We start from the raw sequence: 12,107 nt of genomic DNA, 5'->3' as shown, positions 1-12,107 counted from the left end.
CAGCGCTACTTGTAGCTGCCTTTCTGAATCAGTATGAACAGTAGAGCAAAGTTTTCAGTTCTGTTCAGTCGTTCACTGAGACGCTGACTGGGACAGAACACGCAAAGGACATGCTCTCTCTAACGGGATTTCCAAGTAAGTCAGACTTTCCACTGAAGTCAGTTTGACTTGCTTAGACAACTCACTGGATGCCTTTCTGCTTAGTGAGCTCCTAAAGACTGTTATACATCTTGCCCAAGGAGCGGAAATCTCACTGTAAGATGTAAGGCAGGTGCAACCGCAGCGTTTTGACTCCGAGGACAGTGAAACGAGCACAGGAACAGGCTGCACAGGGAGGCCGTGCAGTCTGCATCCTTGAAGGGTCTCAGCACCCCACCCCTGAAGTCATGACAAGTACATCTGCACAGGCTGTCATCACTTTGGGATTAGGATTTATGCTTATGAATGAAAATCTTCGGTCCCCTTTCCTCAACCTTGGTGAATTTTTAATATTAAGGATGTTTTTACATACCGTATGATGATGTAACAGCTGCTCTATGACCCTGCAAACTTCTGTACCTGATCTAGATACTGCAATGTTTTTTCTCTATTCCCTAGCATCTCAGATGTTCAATATATTAAAAATGAAAGAGAGATGCAGCATGCATTCCTCTTTTGTCACTCCATATGTGAGGTAGGGAGGAGAGGATACTTGGAGGAGCTATCATTGTACCTTCTGTGAGTGGTAAGGAAGAGACATCACCATTGCTTCACCCCTTGCTTGCTATCACCTTAGCCTAGGGCAAGTCTTGGACTCATCATTAGGATTTGTTTAACTGGTCTATTAATGCAAGTAAGTCATGATGCAAGACATGGAGTACTCTGCTATGCAGCGCTATAGCATAGTCGTTGGGCTTGCAATGGGACGTGTGAGCTCACAGGGCTGGTGCTTGCTAAGTCTCAGATTAAGTGGAACTTTCTCCTACAGGGTTTTAAAGTATCTGTTGGATGTGGAAGTTGAGAGTTTCTTCTCAAGCTTTTATCTTCCTAAGACACAGTATTTCTTCAGGTCCAGTAGGCACCGTCAGGTGCTCGTTTTCCACCCCACAGTACAGCACCGTGAAGTTAATATGAGAGCTGAGACACTAGGGCGAGACACTAGCACCCAGGGCCTGATCCAAGTCAGCAGAAAGGGCCGCAGACCAGGCTGAGCTCAGCGTGGGGTGATGAGCAGAGCTGTTGCAGACAGAGACCCTGTGGCCACACGTTCCCCAGAGCCAGCCGACATCAGCAGGAGCTGCAGTTTTAGGCTTACACAACGTGCGTGGCTGCAGGTCTGCTGTTCCCCATTGTGAATAACTTGCAGGTTTCACCCTATTTCACTTCCAGGTGAACACACACAAATACTTCCAAAAATCCCCCACCCCTAGGAAGATGTATGTTCTGTATGTCCCTGGGACATCGGAGGTGTGTGCAGCAGCCAAAAATGTCTGGCAGCGTGTGGCAGGTTGCAGCAATTGTGAAAGAGTCCCTGGGAGCACAGTTGTGACAGCGGGTCCAAGAAAAGTGAGATACAGCACTGTGCCTCCTTGCATTCACTGCAGGGCGTGAGGCTGCTATTGCACAGCTGTGCAATGCTGCACAAATGCTGCTCTAGGGCTCTGGTCTAGAGGCCTGAATTAAATTCCCTGGCAGCAGGTCCACAAGCAGGGTTTTTTGAAGAGAAGGGAGGGCAAGTCTTAGGCTTAGCTTGTGGCTTGATGTCTGTCAGCAGTGCTGCAAAAGCTAGCCTAAACCAACAGGCTCCCAGCTCTCCCGTTCCCACTCCTGCTAGATTTGTCCACATCCTAGCTGTATCAATTCCTCTACCAAGAGGCCAAGCAGTACTTGTGCCAGCCCAAAAGAAGGGGTGGCAGAGATGATCCCAGGACTAGGAGCCAGGCAGCTGCTCAAGCTGAGTCTAGTGACCAAAAAAAAAAAGAAAAAAAGAAAAAAGGAAAAAAAGAAAAGAAAAAAAAAAGAAGAAAAAAGGAAGAAGAAAAATAGAGAAGCTTATCAAAGTATCCTTTTAACTTCACTTAAGGAATTAAAGTAATGTGGATGTATTAACATTTCCAGTTTTACCACTACTATTAAGCATTACCTTAGAGGTCATACAGTAGTCCACTAATATGTGTCCAATATTGGACCCCCCCCATCAAATGAATAACAGAAATGTTATAAAAGAAAGGAGAGGTGACACCGCAGTTGAAGAACAGAGCAAAAGCCAAGAACACTTTAATGGGCTTGTGGTCTGGCTTGGTTTTGCTCTTTTGCAATATCCCACTCCTCTGTTAAAGTACATTGCCTTGTCCCACAAATCTTGTCTCACTTAATTTGCGGGCACCACAGCTACCACAAACCCACCATTCTGGCACCCACAACTGCCAGTCTGAAGCTTTGATGCACATGAATAAATCATTGCATAGCCATAGGAAGTGTAAAACTAAAGTAGCCAGTAGGACTGTCTTCTCATTGGCTTCTGAGTCAGTCACTGGCTTCTAATTCAGTTAAACCATCAAAGACTCTCATGGATGTGACTTCTGTGAACTGTGAAGTCAGCAGTGACACCAGCAGCACCAAACAGTGAACTAAGTAGAAGCTGCAGGTGCTGCAAACATCACAGAAGATGGTGCCAAGATCTGCCCATTAGCACACGCTGATTCAGAGGTCAAGACACTGTGTTACATGCAGGAATACAATAACGTCCTCAGCTTCCACCAGGAATCAGCCTGTGAACATACAAATATCTAATGAACATAGTAACATCTTGACATAAGGCTTAAAAATTTTTACTGGCATTACTCCGCAGCACAGAGGCACTTTTGCTGACCCTCTGCAAATAAACATTCTTAATGGATTTGAATGAAGGTGGATTTTCATTGCTTCAGATTCACACTGCCACTTTATAGCTATGGTTTTGCTTGCCATCTCCTTCCTCTCCCCACACCAGGGAAGGTTCAGACCTCTGCTAACAGATGGCCATCCAAGAAAAGGTCTTTGCCTCGCAAATCCTGCTGGCTCATGGCTGGTGACTGCCAGCAGAAATCTTAAGGTGGCACGGTGGTGGTTTGCAATGTGAGCATGAAAGCTCACTCCTACGAATGGTAAATAACTGGCTGGTGTGTGAATGTCATTTCTGGGAGGGGCACCTGAAGAGGCTCTAAATAGGCACTAGAAATAGGCCTGGAAATAGACACTCAAGGCAAAACAATGAAATCAGGTAGGTAACTTCACTATCTGATCTGATTAGGTATGTCAAACCAAAAGCAAAGGTCCTGCTTTAAACAAAGGAGCCAGCCTCCTGATCAGCAAGTCATTGCAGACAATCATTAGCACTATATTGTCTAGATGCTTCAGGCTCCACTGGCAAACCCTATGTACCTAAAATGCATCTAATGGCACAAAAATGCAAATCAAGTTGTCTCCACAAAAGAGGGTAAGCTTCAGCAAATGTGATTCATGGTCTCAGCCTTTTCCATGTACCCACTATTAAGGGCAGTAGAGGAGGTTTTAAGAGGATATATGGAGCTCAGAGCAAGGAGGACCAGAGAACATGGGGAAAAGGAGGACAACTGAAAAGACACAGAATGCCTGAGGTCAAAAGTGGGGAGGAAGTAGGAGAAGGAAAACAAAGATGGCAAAAGGAAAACCCAGCACATGAGAGAGTGAACTGAGAATGTGAAGAGCTGATAATAGGATAAAACCACTGTTTTGGTAAGTGTCATTTGTTCAGCATAAGCCGCCTTTTCCAAATAACCTGGGGCAAACTGCTGGTTTGCCATAGAGCTCATAAAACTGCAATAGGTGGCCCTTTTAGGTTTGGTTTTGTTTGTTTAGTGAAAGCCTGACAACCCAATTAACTTTCTTTTGGTCAAAATCTGTTTGTGCTAGTCTCTTAACTCATGTACAACAGAACAAAGGTCTGGGCTGCACACCTCTTCTTTGGAGTCTTTTATAGAAAAAGTGTGGAGGGAAGTTCATTGCCTTGGGAAAGAATTGGTCTGACCAGAGTTTGCAGCATGTAAATTTCAGATCTTCTGATTTTTTTCCTTGCAAAAATATCCAGGCCCAAGCATAGCTACCATCAGTAGTGCAGCTGAGGAAAAAAAACAACCACAAAGTAGAAAGCATGATCGACAAGTCATTTGCGTTGTTCTACAGGCAGGCCTTGAAACTTCCCAAGTTCAGTAAACCTTTGGGTACACATTAATGAACAAGCCCTGCCAGGGATCAGAAGGTAATTTGCTTCTTATGTCAGGTGGGCCTCATAATATTTTCCTTTCTGTAAAATATGTAAAAGATTTTGTCACAAGCACATCAGTGTTCAGTTCTCAAAGCACGCCTGGGAAGGAAGGAGGCAGAGATCAGCTGGGAAACTTGCACCAATTTCATGAAGCTTGTGTCACACAGAATCATGGACCAGCTGAGGCTGGAAGGGACCTCTGGAGATCACCGAGTCCCTTTCTCAAAGCACGGACAACTTGCTTAGGGCTGTGTCCAGTTGGGTGTTGAATATCTCCATGGATGGAGACTTCACAGCCTGCCTGAGTGCCTCTTCCAGTGTTTGGCCACCTTCAGAAGGAAAATGATTTTACTTACATTTAAATGAAATTTCCTGTATTTCAATTTGTGCCCATTGTCCTGTCACTGGTACCACTGAGAAGACCTTGTCTCCATCTTCTTCACTCTTTCCCATCAGATATTTGTATGCATTGGTAAGATGCTCCTGAGCCTCCTCTCCTCCAGGCTAAACAGTCCCAGCTCTCTCAGCCACTTCTTGTATGAAAGGCGCTCCAAGCCCTTAATGATCTTCATAGCCCTTTGCTGGACCTGCTTCAGCATGTCCATGTCTGCCCTGCACCATTGAGCCTAGAACTGGATCCAGCACTCCAGCTGTGTCTCACCACAGAGCAGAGGGGAACGATCACCTCCCTCGACCTGCCTAATCCAGCTCAGGGTGCTGGCTACCTTCTCTGCTGCAAGGGCATGTTGCTTCCTCATGGGCAACTTCTTCTGACACCCTGGGATGTCCAAGGCCTTTCCTGCAAAGCTGCTCTCTAGCTGATCAGTCCCTGGCACCTCTGCAGCCCCAGACTGAGAGCTGCACCCCACCTCAGGAGCTAGGACCGCATCCCGGGCAGTACCGGGGTGGCTGCTCCGTGGGGGCTGGGGATTGTGCACATCACCACCATCGCTCAGCACTTGCACACTGTCCTCAGCAGAGTCAGATGCTTCTTTTGACATCTGTATTGGGCTTACGTGGCAAAGTTGTGGCAGCAGGAGGGCTGCAGGAGTGGCTTCTGTGAGAAGACACCAGGAGCTGCCCTCATGTTGGGCTGAGCCAGCTCCAGCTGGCTTCAAGACAGACTCACCGATGGCTAAAGCTGAGCCCGTCAGTGACGGTGGTAGCGCCTCTGTGATACCATATTTAAGAAAGGGTAAAAACACTGCGCAGCAGCAGCTGTGAGAGAGGAGTGAGAATACGTTAGAGAAACAACTCTGCAGACCCCAAGGTCAGGGAAGGAGGGGGAGGAGGTGCTCCAGGCACTGGAGCAGAGATTCCCCTGCAGCCCCTGGTGCAGCCCCTGGTGGGGCAGGCTGTGCCCCTGCAGCCCATGGAGGTCCATGGTGGAGCAGATCTCCACCTGCAGCCTGTGGAGGACCCCACGCCAGAGCAGGTGGATGCCCGAAGGAGGCTGTGACCCCGTGGGAACCCCACGCTGGAGCAGGCTCCTGGCAGGACCTGTGGCTCTGTGGAGAGAGGAGCCCATGCTGGAGCAGACCTTTTCTGGCAGGACCTGTCACCCTGTGGGGGACCCACACTGGAGCAGTCAGTTCCTGAAGGGCTGCACCCTGTGGAAGGGACCCACACTGGAGCAGTTCATGAAGAACTGTAGCCCGTGGGAGGGATTCATATTGGAGAATTTCATGGAGGACTGTGTCTCCTGTGGGAGGGACCCCATGCTGGAGCAGGGGAAGAGCGTGAGGAGGAAGGTGCAGTGGAGAAGAGGCATTATGGACTGACGGCAACCCCACTCCCCATCCCCTGGGAGTCCGGAGTGATGTTAGGTTTATTTTGTTTTATTTCTGAGTTTCCTACTGCGTTATTAAGTGGCAATAAATTAAATTAATCTCCCGACGCCGAGCCTGCTTTGCCCGTGTCGGTAACCGGTGATTAAAGATCTTTTACTCCCGCGGAACCGCAGGACCGGGACACGCTGCAGCCCACGCACCCAGCCAGGCCCGTGGGGTCCCGGCCCCGGCGCCGCCGCCGCGCTGCCGCCGGTGCGAGCGGCCTCTCCCCGGGTGCCCGTCACCGCCGGCGGGCGGGACCTCCGGGGCAGGCGGCGCCGGCGCCGCGGGGAGGGCGGCCCAAGGTCGGAGCGGCGGGGCGAGGCCCGGTGCTGCCCGCAGATGGAGTACGACTGGCTGGGCTTCGGCTACGCGGCGCTGCTGGCGGCGGGCGGCGTCGTCGGCTACGCCAAGGCAGGTGGGTGCCGGGCCTGCCCCCAGGCTGGGCTCCGCGCCGCCCGGCCCTGCCTGGCCCCGGCCCTGCCTGGCCCCGGCCCTGCCTGGCCCCGGCCCCGGCTCCGGCCCCGGCCCCGGCCCCGGCCCCGGCCGGCGGGTGTCCGAGCGCGCCGGGAGCGAGGGCCATGTGGCTGCCGGGCCGGGCCCGGGGGCTTCGGTCCCGCCGCGGGAGCCGGCGGGGTGTGTGGCGGCGGGTGGTTGCCGCCGCGGCCGGGCGGCGGGGAGCTCTGGCGCAGAGGCCTGGTCCGCTGTGGGGGTGACCCCGGAGAACCCTCCTGAATCCTTGTGGCGTGGGAACGGTGCTCGGCTCAGGGCTGCCAAGTATCTTACTGCTAAAACCCGCACCACTCCGGTATCTTTTCTTTAGATTGTTTTCCTGGATTATTTTTAGTCACGGAAACTTGCAAGTACTGTTGTTTGGTCTGCAGACTAGCTTTATATGTGTTCTTTTGCTGACTGCTCTATCTTTCATTTTATTCAAGGCAGCGTCCCTTCTCTAGCTGCTGGGCTTCTCTTTGGCGGCTTAGCAGGACTAGGTGCTTACCAGCAGTCCAAAGACCCAAAGAATGTGTGGCTTTCCCTCGGTAAGTTTGCTCGGCACCCAAGTACTAAAGTATTATTGGTAGCAGTGGGAATAATCACCTTTTTTCTAGCATGTTTCAGCTGATCCGATTTGTGCAAGTGTTGTAAATGGTGGCAGGACCTGCCGCCCGCAGCCAGGAAGTATTTGTGTAAGAGCACAGTACCTAGTTCTAAAACCTAGGTTGTCCTCCTTGAAATCAGAGTTGGTGAGAAATACCTGTCTCTTCTGCCAGATTAGATACCGTGTTAAACTAATGTAGGCACAGGAAAGATATGTGAAAAATGTTTGTGAAGCAGCATTTTTGGCCTGCAGTCCTGGAATAACCATTTTTGCAATAGTGAAAGCACTGTGACAAGCGATATGTGGCTTTGTGGGGTATTTGTTTGCAGAAGCATCTCAGAAGAGCAGCATATGTTTTAATGCATCATACGCTGTGGAAGGAACTGTCTGAAGTATGTAAAAGAAAGGAGGCAACGATCTTCTGCTTGCTTGCAGTAGATGGGACAAGAAGTTGTGGGTTTAGCTTGCAGTTAACACTTCAGGTGAAGGGGAAGGATAAAATGACAGTGGAAAGTATTATGAAGCACTGGAAGAGATCAGCTGAACCTCAGGGACTTCCATCATCACTGCAGGACTTTAAAACTGTTTAAACCAGCATCTGTCAGAAATTGATCTTGCCTTTGGGCACTAGGTTAGCCTAGGTGGCCTTTTGAGGTTTTTTCTAGTTCTGTAACCACGCCATAGCATTATTAGTGTTATGATACTATTTAGCATTAGTGATTTAAGACTATTTAAAACCAATAGGACTTGATCAGAGAATGTGCTGAAAGGTTTTATGAAGCCCCTGGTAGATACTGCAGAGGACCGAACTGCCTTGTCGGTAAGGAAGGAAACGTGAAACACAGCTCAATGTGGAGCAAAGTTTCCATTTGTGAACTGTCTCTTCCGCTCTGGTGCACTGTGGGATTTGCTGCGCATCCCCGGCACGAGTGTTTAGGCAGTGTCACGACAGAAAGATGAGCAGCTTCCGTATGGACCACGTGGTGCATGTAGTGCTTTCAGGGGGCTTGAAAGCGGTGTTGTGTCCCAGTCTGGTACAACTCTTTATTCATCCATTCCTCCTCAGCCCTGCTGCAATGTGTGGTTGTGGCTTCTGCCGAGCTTTAGGTTGGTCACAGTACATCACAGGTAGAAATCCAGCAGAAGAACCTTGACAGAATATTTTTAGAATACCTTTTGCCCTGTCTGATGCAAACAAACTCAAAAGCTTTGGAGAAAGGTATACGACACCTCCACCTGCCTTTCTTCTTCAAAAAAACAAGAGCCCTGTAACTTTTACGTGAATACTGATAGGATTTTTTTCCCCAGATTTAGAGATTAAATAATATGGAGTAATGTTAGTTGCTTTTTCCGTTTGATCCCTTAGATTACTTTCTGTTTGCTAATTCGTATTTTCAAGTGGGGTGGTTTTATTTCTAGCTGTAGTATTCAGTGCCACCTTCAAGTTCAGAATGTCAGAGAAATGGGAGCTGTGTTTTCTCCCACATAGTGAACTTCGTCACTGTCCCAGCTTTCTGGCAGTTTTGAGCCTATCTGTATTCACGAAAATAATCACTATTCTGCAGATAAGGAGAAGCTGAGGGTTAGTGAACTGCCCTGAAGATTGGAGGTTGTGGGTGATCAGACAGTAGTCTGAACCTTGATGAGATCTACTTGCTTCTACTGAGCAGTGGAGCATGCTTGCCAAAGCTGCTGAGAAGCTTCCAACAGCTCTACTGTTTAACAAAAATAAGTAAAATGTTTGCATACACTTCCTTGTGGGGAGGAGGGAGACGTTCCTGTCTGTAGACATAGGCCTGTTTGGTTGGCACTGCTAAACGTCCAAGCGTTGCTGTGCTGCGCTGGTATTTCTGTTTCAGATGGTTCTGACTGGGCTTGTTTTCCACAGTGGCGTCTGGAACCTTGTCTGCTGTTATGGGAATGAGATTTTACAACTCCAGAAAAGCAATGCCTGGGATAATTGCTGGTGCCAGGTAGGTAGTGACCCGTCTTTTGTTCTTGTCTGTATTTTTGAATAAGCATTTTATTTAACTTCTTTGTGGAACTATATTTAAAAATGTTATGTGGCAGTTCTGTGAAAAATGAAATCTTCTGGTGGAGTTCAGCTAAATGAAATCATGTCAATGTTTTCTTCCTTCTTGTTCTTTATGGGATTTTTGCCTCCACCCCTCTTTTTTTTTTTTTTAATAACAACTATTCTGTTCAACAGTTTACTGATGGTTGGACGGCTTGGACTGCAGATGATGGAAAAGCCTCTTAAGCCATAAGTCTGCATCAAGTCACTTGGAGATACGTGATTGAGAAGCCTGAAAATGCAACTGCCTAAACGTGCTACACAAAAGTGGAAAAGGCACTGCTGTCTGTGCATTGTATTTGTCATATCCTAACGCATGTGGGTTGTGTTCTTAAAGGACTGACATTGAGAGCCCTTGTTATGTCTTCCAAAATGGTATTTGTCTTAACATTTTCTGCACTGTGAAGCAAGAAAATATACGAGCATAGCATTAGTTTAGCTTCTGGTCCTGCAGCTTACTGTAGGCAAAGACCTCTTGGCACTTGCATGCAGACAGTTGCAGGATTGAAGCTTAAATATACTTTTGGACTTGTCATTCTAAAATCATGTATACCTCTGAAACAAGGGGAGAGGAGTTGCCAACTTGTCACTAGTAATTAATATAACAAACGTGCTTATTCCATTTGTTCTCCCTTTCCTTGCCAGTTTATCTGGTCAGGATATTTGTCAGTCACGGACCTTTTCTCCCAGCACTGTTAGAACCTGGTCCCACAAAACACAATCACGGAGCAGGCTGTCAAGGTTCTGCTGTAATGCAATGAATGTAAACCTGTTACTTGCAATTACTTGTAAGCAAAAGTGCCCAGCTAAGTGTCATTCATTTCACTTTTACAGATTATTATTCATAAATCAAAAATATGCTGTATTAGATAATGCTGAACTGTAGGCACAGCTCCTGCATTTCATGAGAATTAAAATGTTACTCTAAATAAACCATCAAATTGTTATTACAAAGTTTTGTGTTCTACACAACTGTTTTTTCTTTAGTCATTCATCTGGATTGGTACAAGTTGGTGCCTTTCCTACAGGGTGTCTGGATATGTTTGCGAACGTGAATTGTATAAATAATCTGTATTCCTGTCCCTGCATGTAGTGACTTGTAAATATAAAAATCCCATGAACTGGGGGGAGGTATAGAGAACAAAAACATACAGATCACATATTCAGACAAGTGTTATATGAAAGTTATGAAAGTGTTTGTTTTTTTTTTTTTTTCTGAGAGAAATCATCTATTTTAGATTTGAAAAATACTCTGAAAGACTGAAGGGCTCAGTTGATTGGTCTTCGTCCTCAGTTTCCCTCAGTGCCTGAAATAATTCTAAATATAAACCTGCCATGCAGAAATAATCCTGGGAGCTACACATGGATGGTAACGTATCTCATTTCTGGTCTCATTTAACTTATGTCCCTTTCTGCACAGATCCTGAGTTTTGATTTCCTCAACCTTTCTTCTTTGGTGGCTGGTACTGGGAGAGATGGAAGCAGTGGGGTTGATCCATTAGGTTGGCGAAATTCCAGAGTTGCTTCAAGTTCCTAAATATCAGGCTAGTACCTTAGTGGGGGGGTGACATCTTGTGCTCTTCCTTCCCTCCTTCCTTGTCGCAGCAAAACGGGCAGGGCAGTGACCTTGCGCTGCCCGGGCAGGAGGCGTGGAGTGAGTGCAGTGGCAGTAGCCAGCGGTTGCCAGGCAAGTGGCAGCGATGAGGCCGGGCTGAGGTCAGGCCAGGCCGCCAGGTGAAGCAGGTTGGGTGCCAGATCACAGGGACACGGCCAGGCACGGGCACAGCTCCCGTGAGGGCAAGGGTCTCAGCAGCCTGGTCACAGGCCACACAGCTTGGGCCAGAGCTGGCTTGAGCACAGGCAGTGAGGTCTCTGGAGGGGGAACTGTACTTGGGGCACCTTCCCAGAGTCCTTACTCATCCTCCTGCAGAGTTCAGCTCCAGCTGCTCACCTGTATTTAACTTTTCCCTCTTACCTCCCTGTAGAGAAACAAGGGGGTTGCAGGACAGCAGGGGCTTTGTTTATAAATCATCCTTTGAAGTGCCTAATCCCAGGCCACGGACCCAGTGTTGGTGGGCAGGTGTCTGAAATGTCTTTGCTCTAGCTTGAAAAGGTTAATAACCCTGACATTAGCATTTAAGACACTTTAAACTACTGTATGGGTTATTTGCCTCTTCATACTGCTTTTGAAACAGTTTTCTGTGGAAGTAAGATGCAAACATAAATGCATCTCCTGCAATGAACTGAGAACAGCCATGAGTCAGCAGTTTTCTAATTGTATAATGCTGGTCTCAAATCAGGTAACTTGCAAATTTGGGCTGCAATTGGCCTTTAGTGGAATAAAGACAAGAGAAAGCAGGGAATTGGACTGATAAGCTTTTGAATTCTTAGACCAAAGTGTTAACCTTTGCTGCTGTTTCACGAGCTTTGGAAAGCAGTGGCTTGAACTGAGAACTGCAGGTAGAACTCTTGTTACTGCTTTTCGTGTTCAGGAGAAATGGTAACGATCCAGACAAAGGGAGGAGAGAAAAGCTTTAGTGCCTTATATACTTTTTACTTACATACCCTTGGAACTTTACCAGCATATACTAAATTTCTTAAGCGTTAGATGGCATTTCTGCACTAACAGTTCAATGCATGTCAGTGAATCAGTTAAAATGACTGTACAAAGCCTATTAGCCTTATTACTGTTTTTTTTTTCTTGATGTTTGCAAGAAGAATTTCTTGACACTTGTCATGCTTTGATTATGGACAAGTAAAGGCTGCTTCGGTTATGTCAAAGCCATTTCAATGTTCATTAACATATGATAAAGGCGGTGTGTTTCTTCTAGCCATATTTAG

At 47.4% G+C, this 12,107-nt stretch overlaps 1 protein-coding gene across 1 annotated transcript; it reads left to right on the top strand.

The window, feature by feature from the left end:
* Positions 1-6,347: 6,347 nt before the first annotated feature.
* On the top strand, positions 6,348-10,220 carry LOC141944872 (transmembrane protein 14C-like). The gene is made up of 4 exons (XM_074872164.1): positions 6,348-6,511; positions 7,032-7,133; positions 9,081-9,165; positions 9,402-10,220. Exons 1-4 carry the CDS (start codon positions 6,436-6,438, stop codon positions 9,457-9,459), a joined length of 321 nt encoding a protein of 106 aa, XP_074728265.1. The 5' UTR covers positions 6,348-6,435; the 3' UTR covers positions 9,460-10,220.
* The last annotated feature ends 1,887 nt before the right edge of the window (positions 10,221-12,107 follow it).

This window comes from Strix uralensis, chromosome 1 (genome assembly GCF_047716275.1).
Source record: "Strix uralensis isolate ZFMK-TIS-50842 chromosome 1, bStrUra1, whole genome shotgun sequence".
In the NCBI taxonomy this organism is placed as follows: Eukaryota; Metazoa; Chordata; class Aves; order Strigiformes; family Strigidae; genus Strix; species Strix uralensis.
The sequence above is the reverse complement of the archived record's forward strand: the minus strand, read 5'-3'. Positions and strand labels throughout refer to the sequence as shown.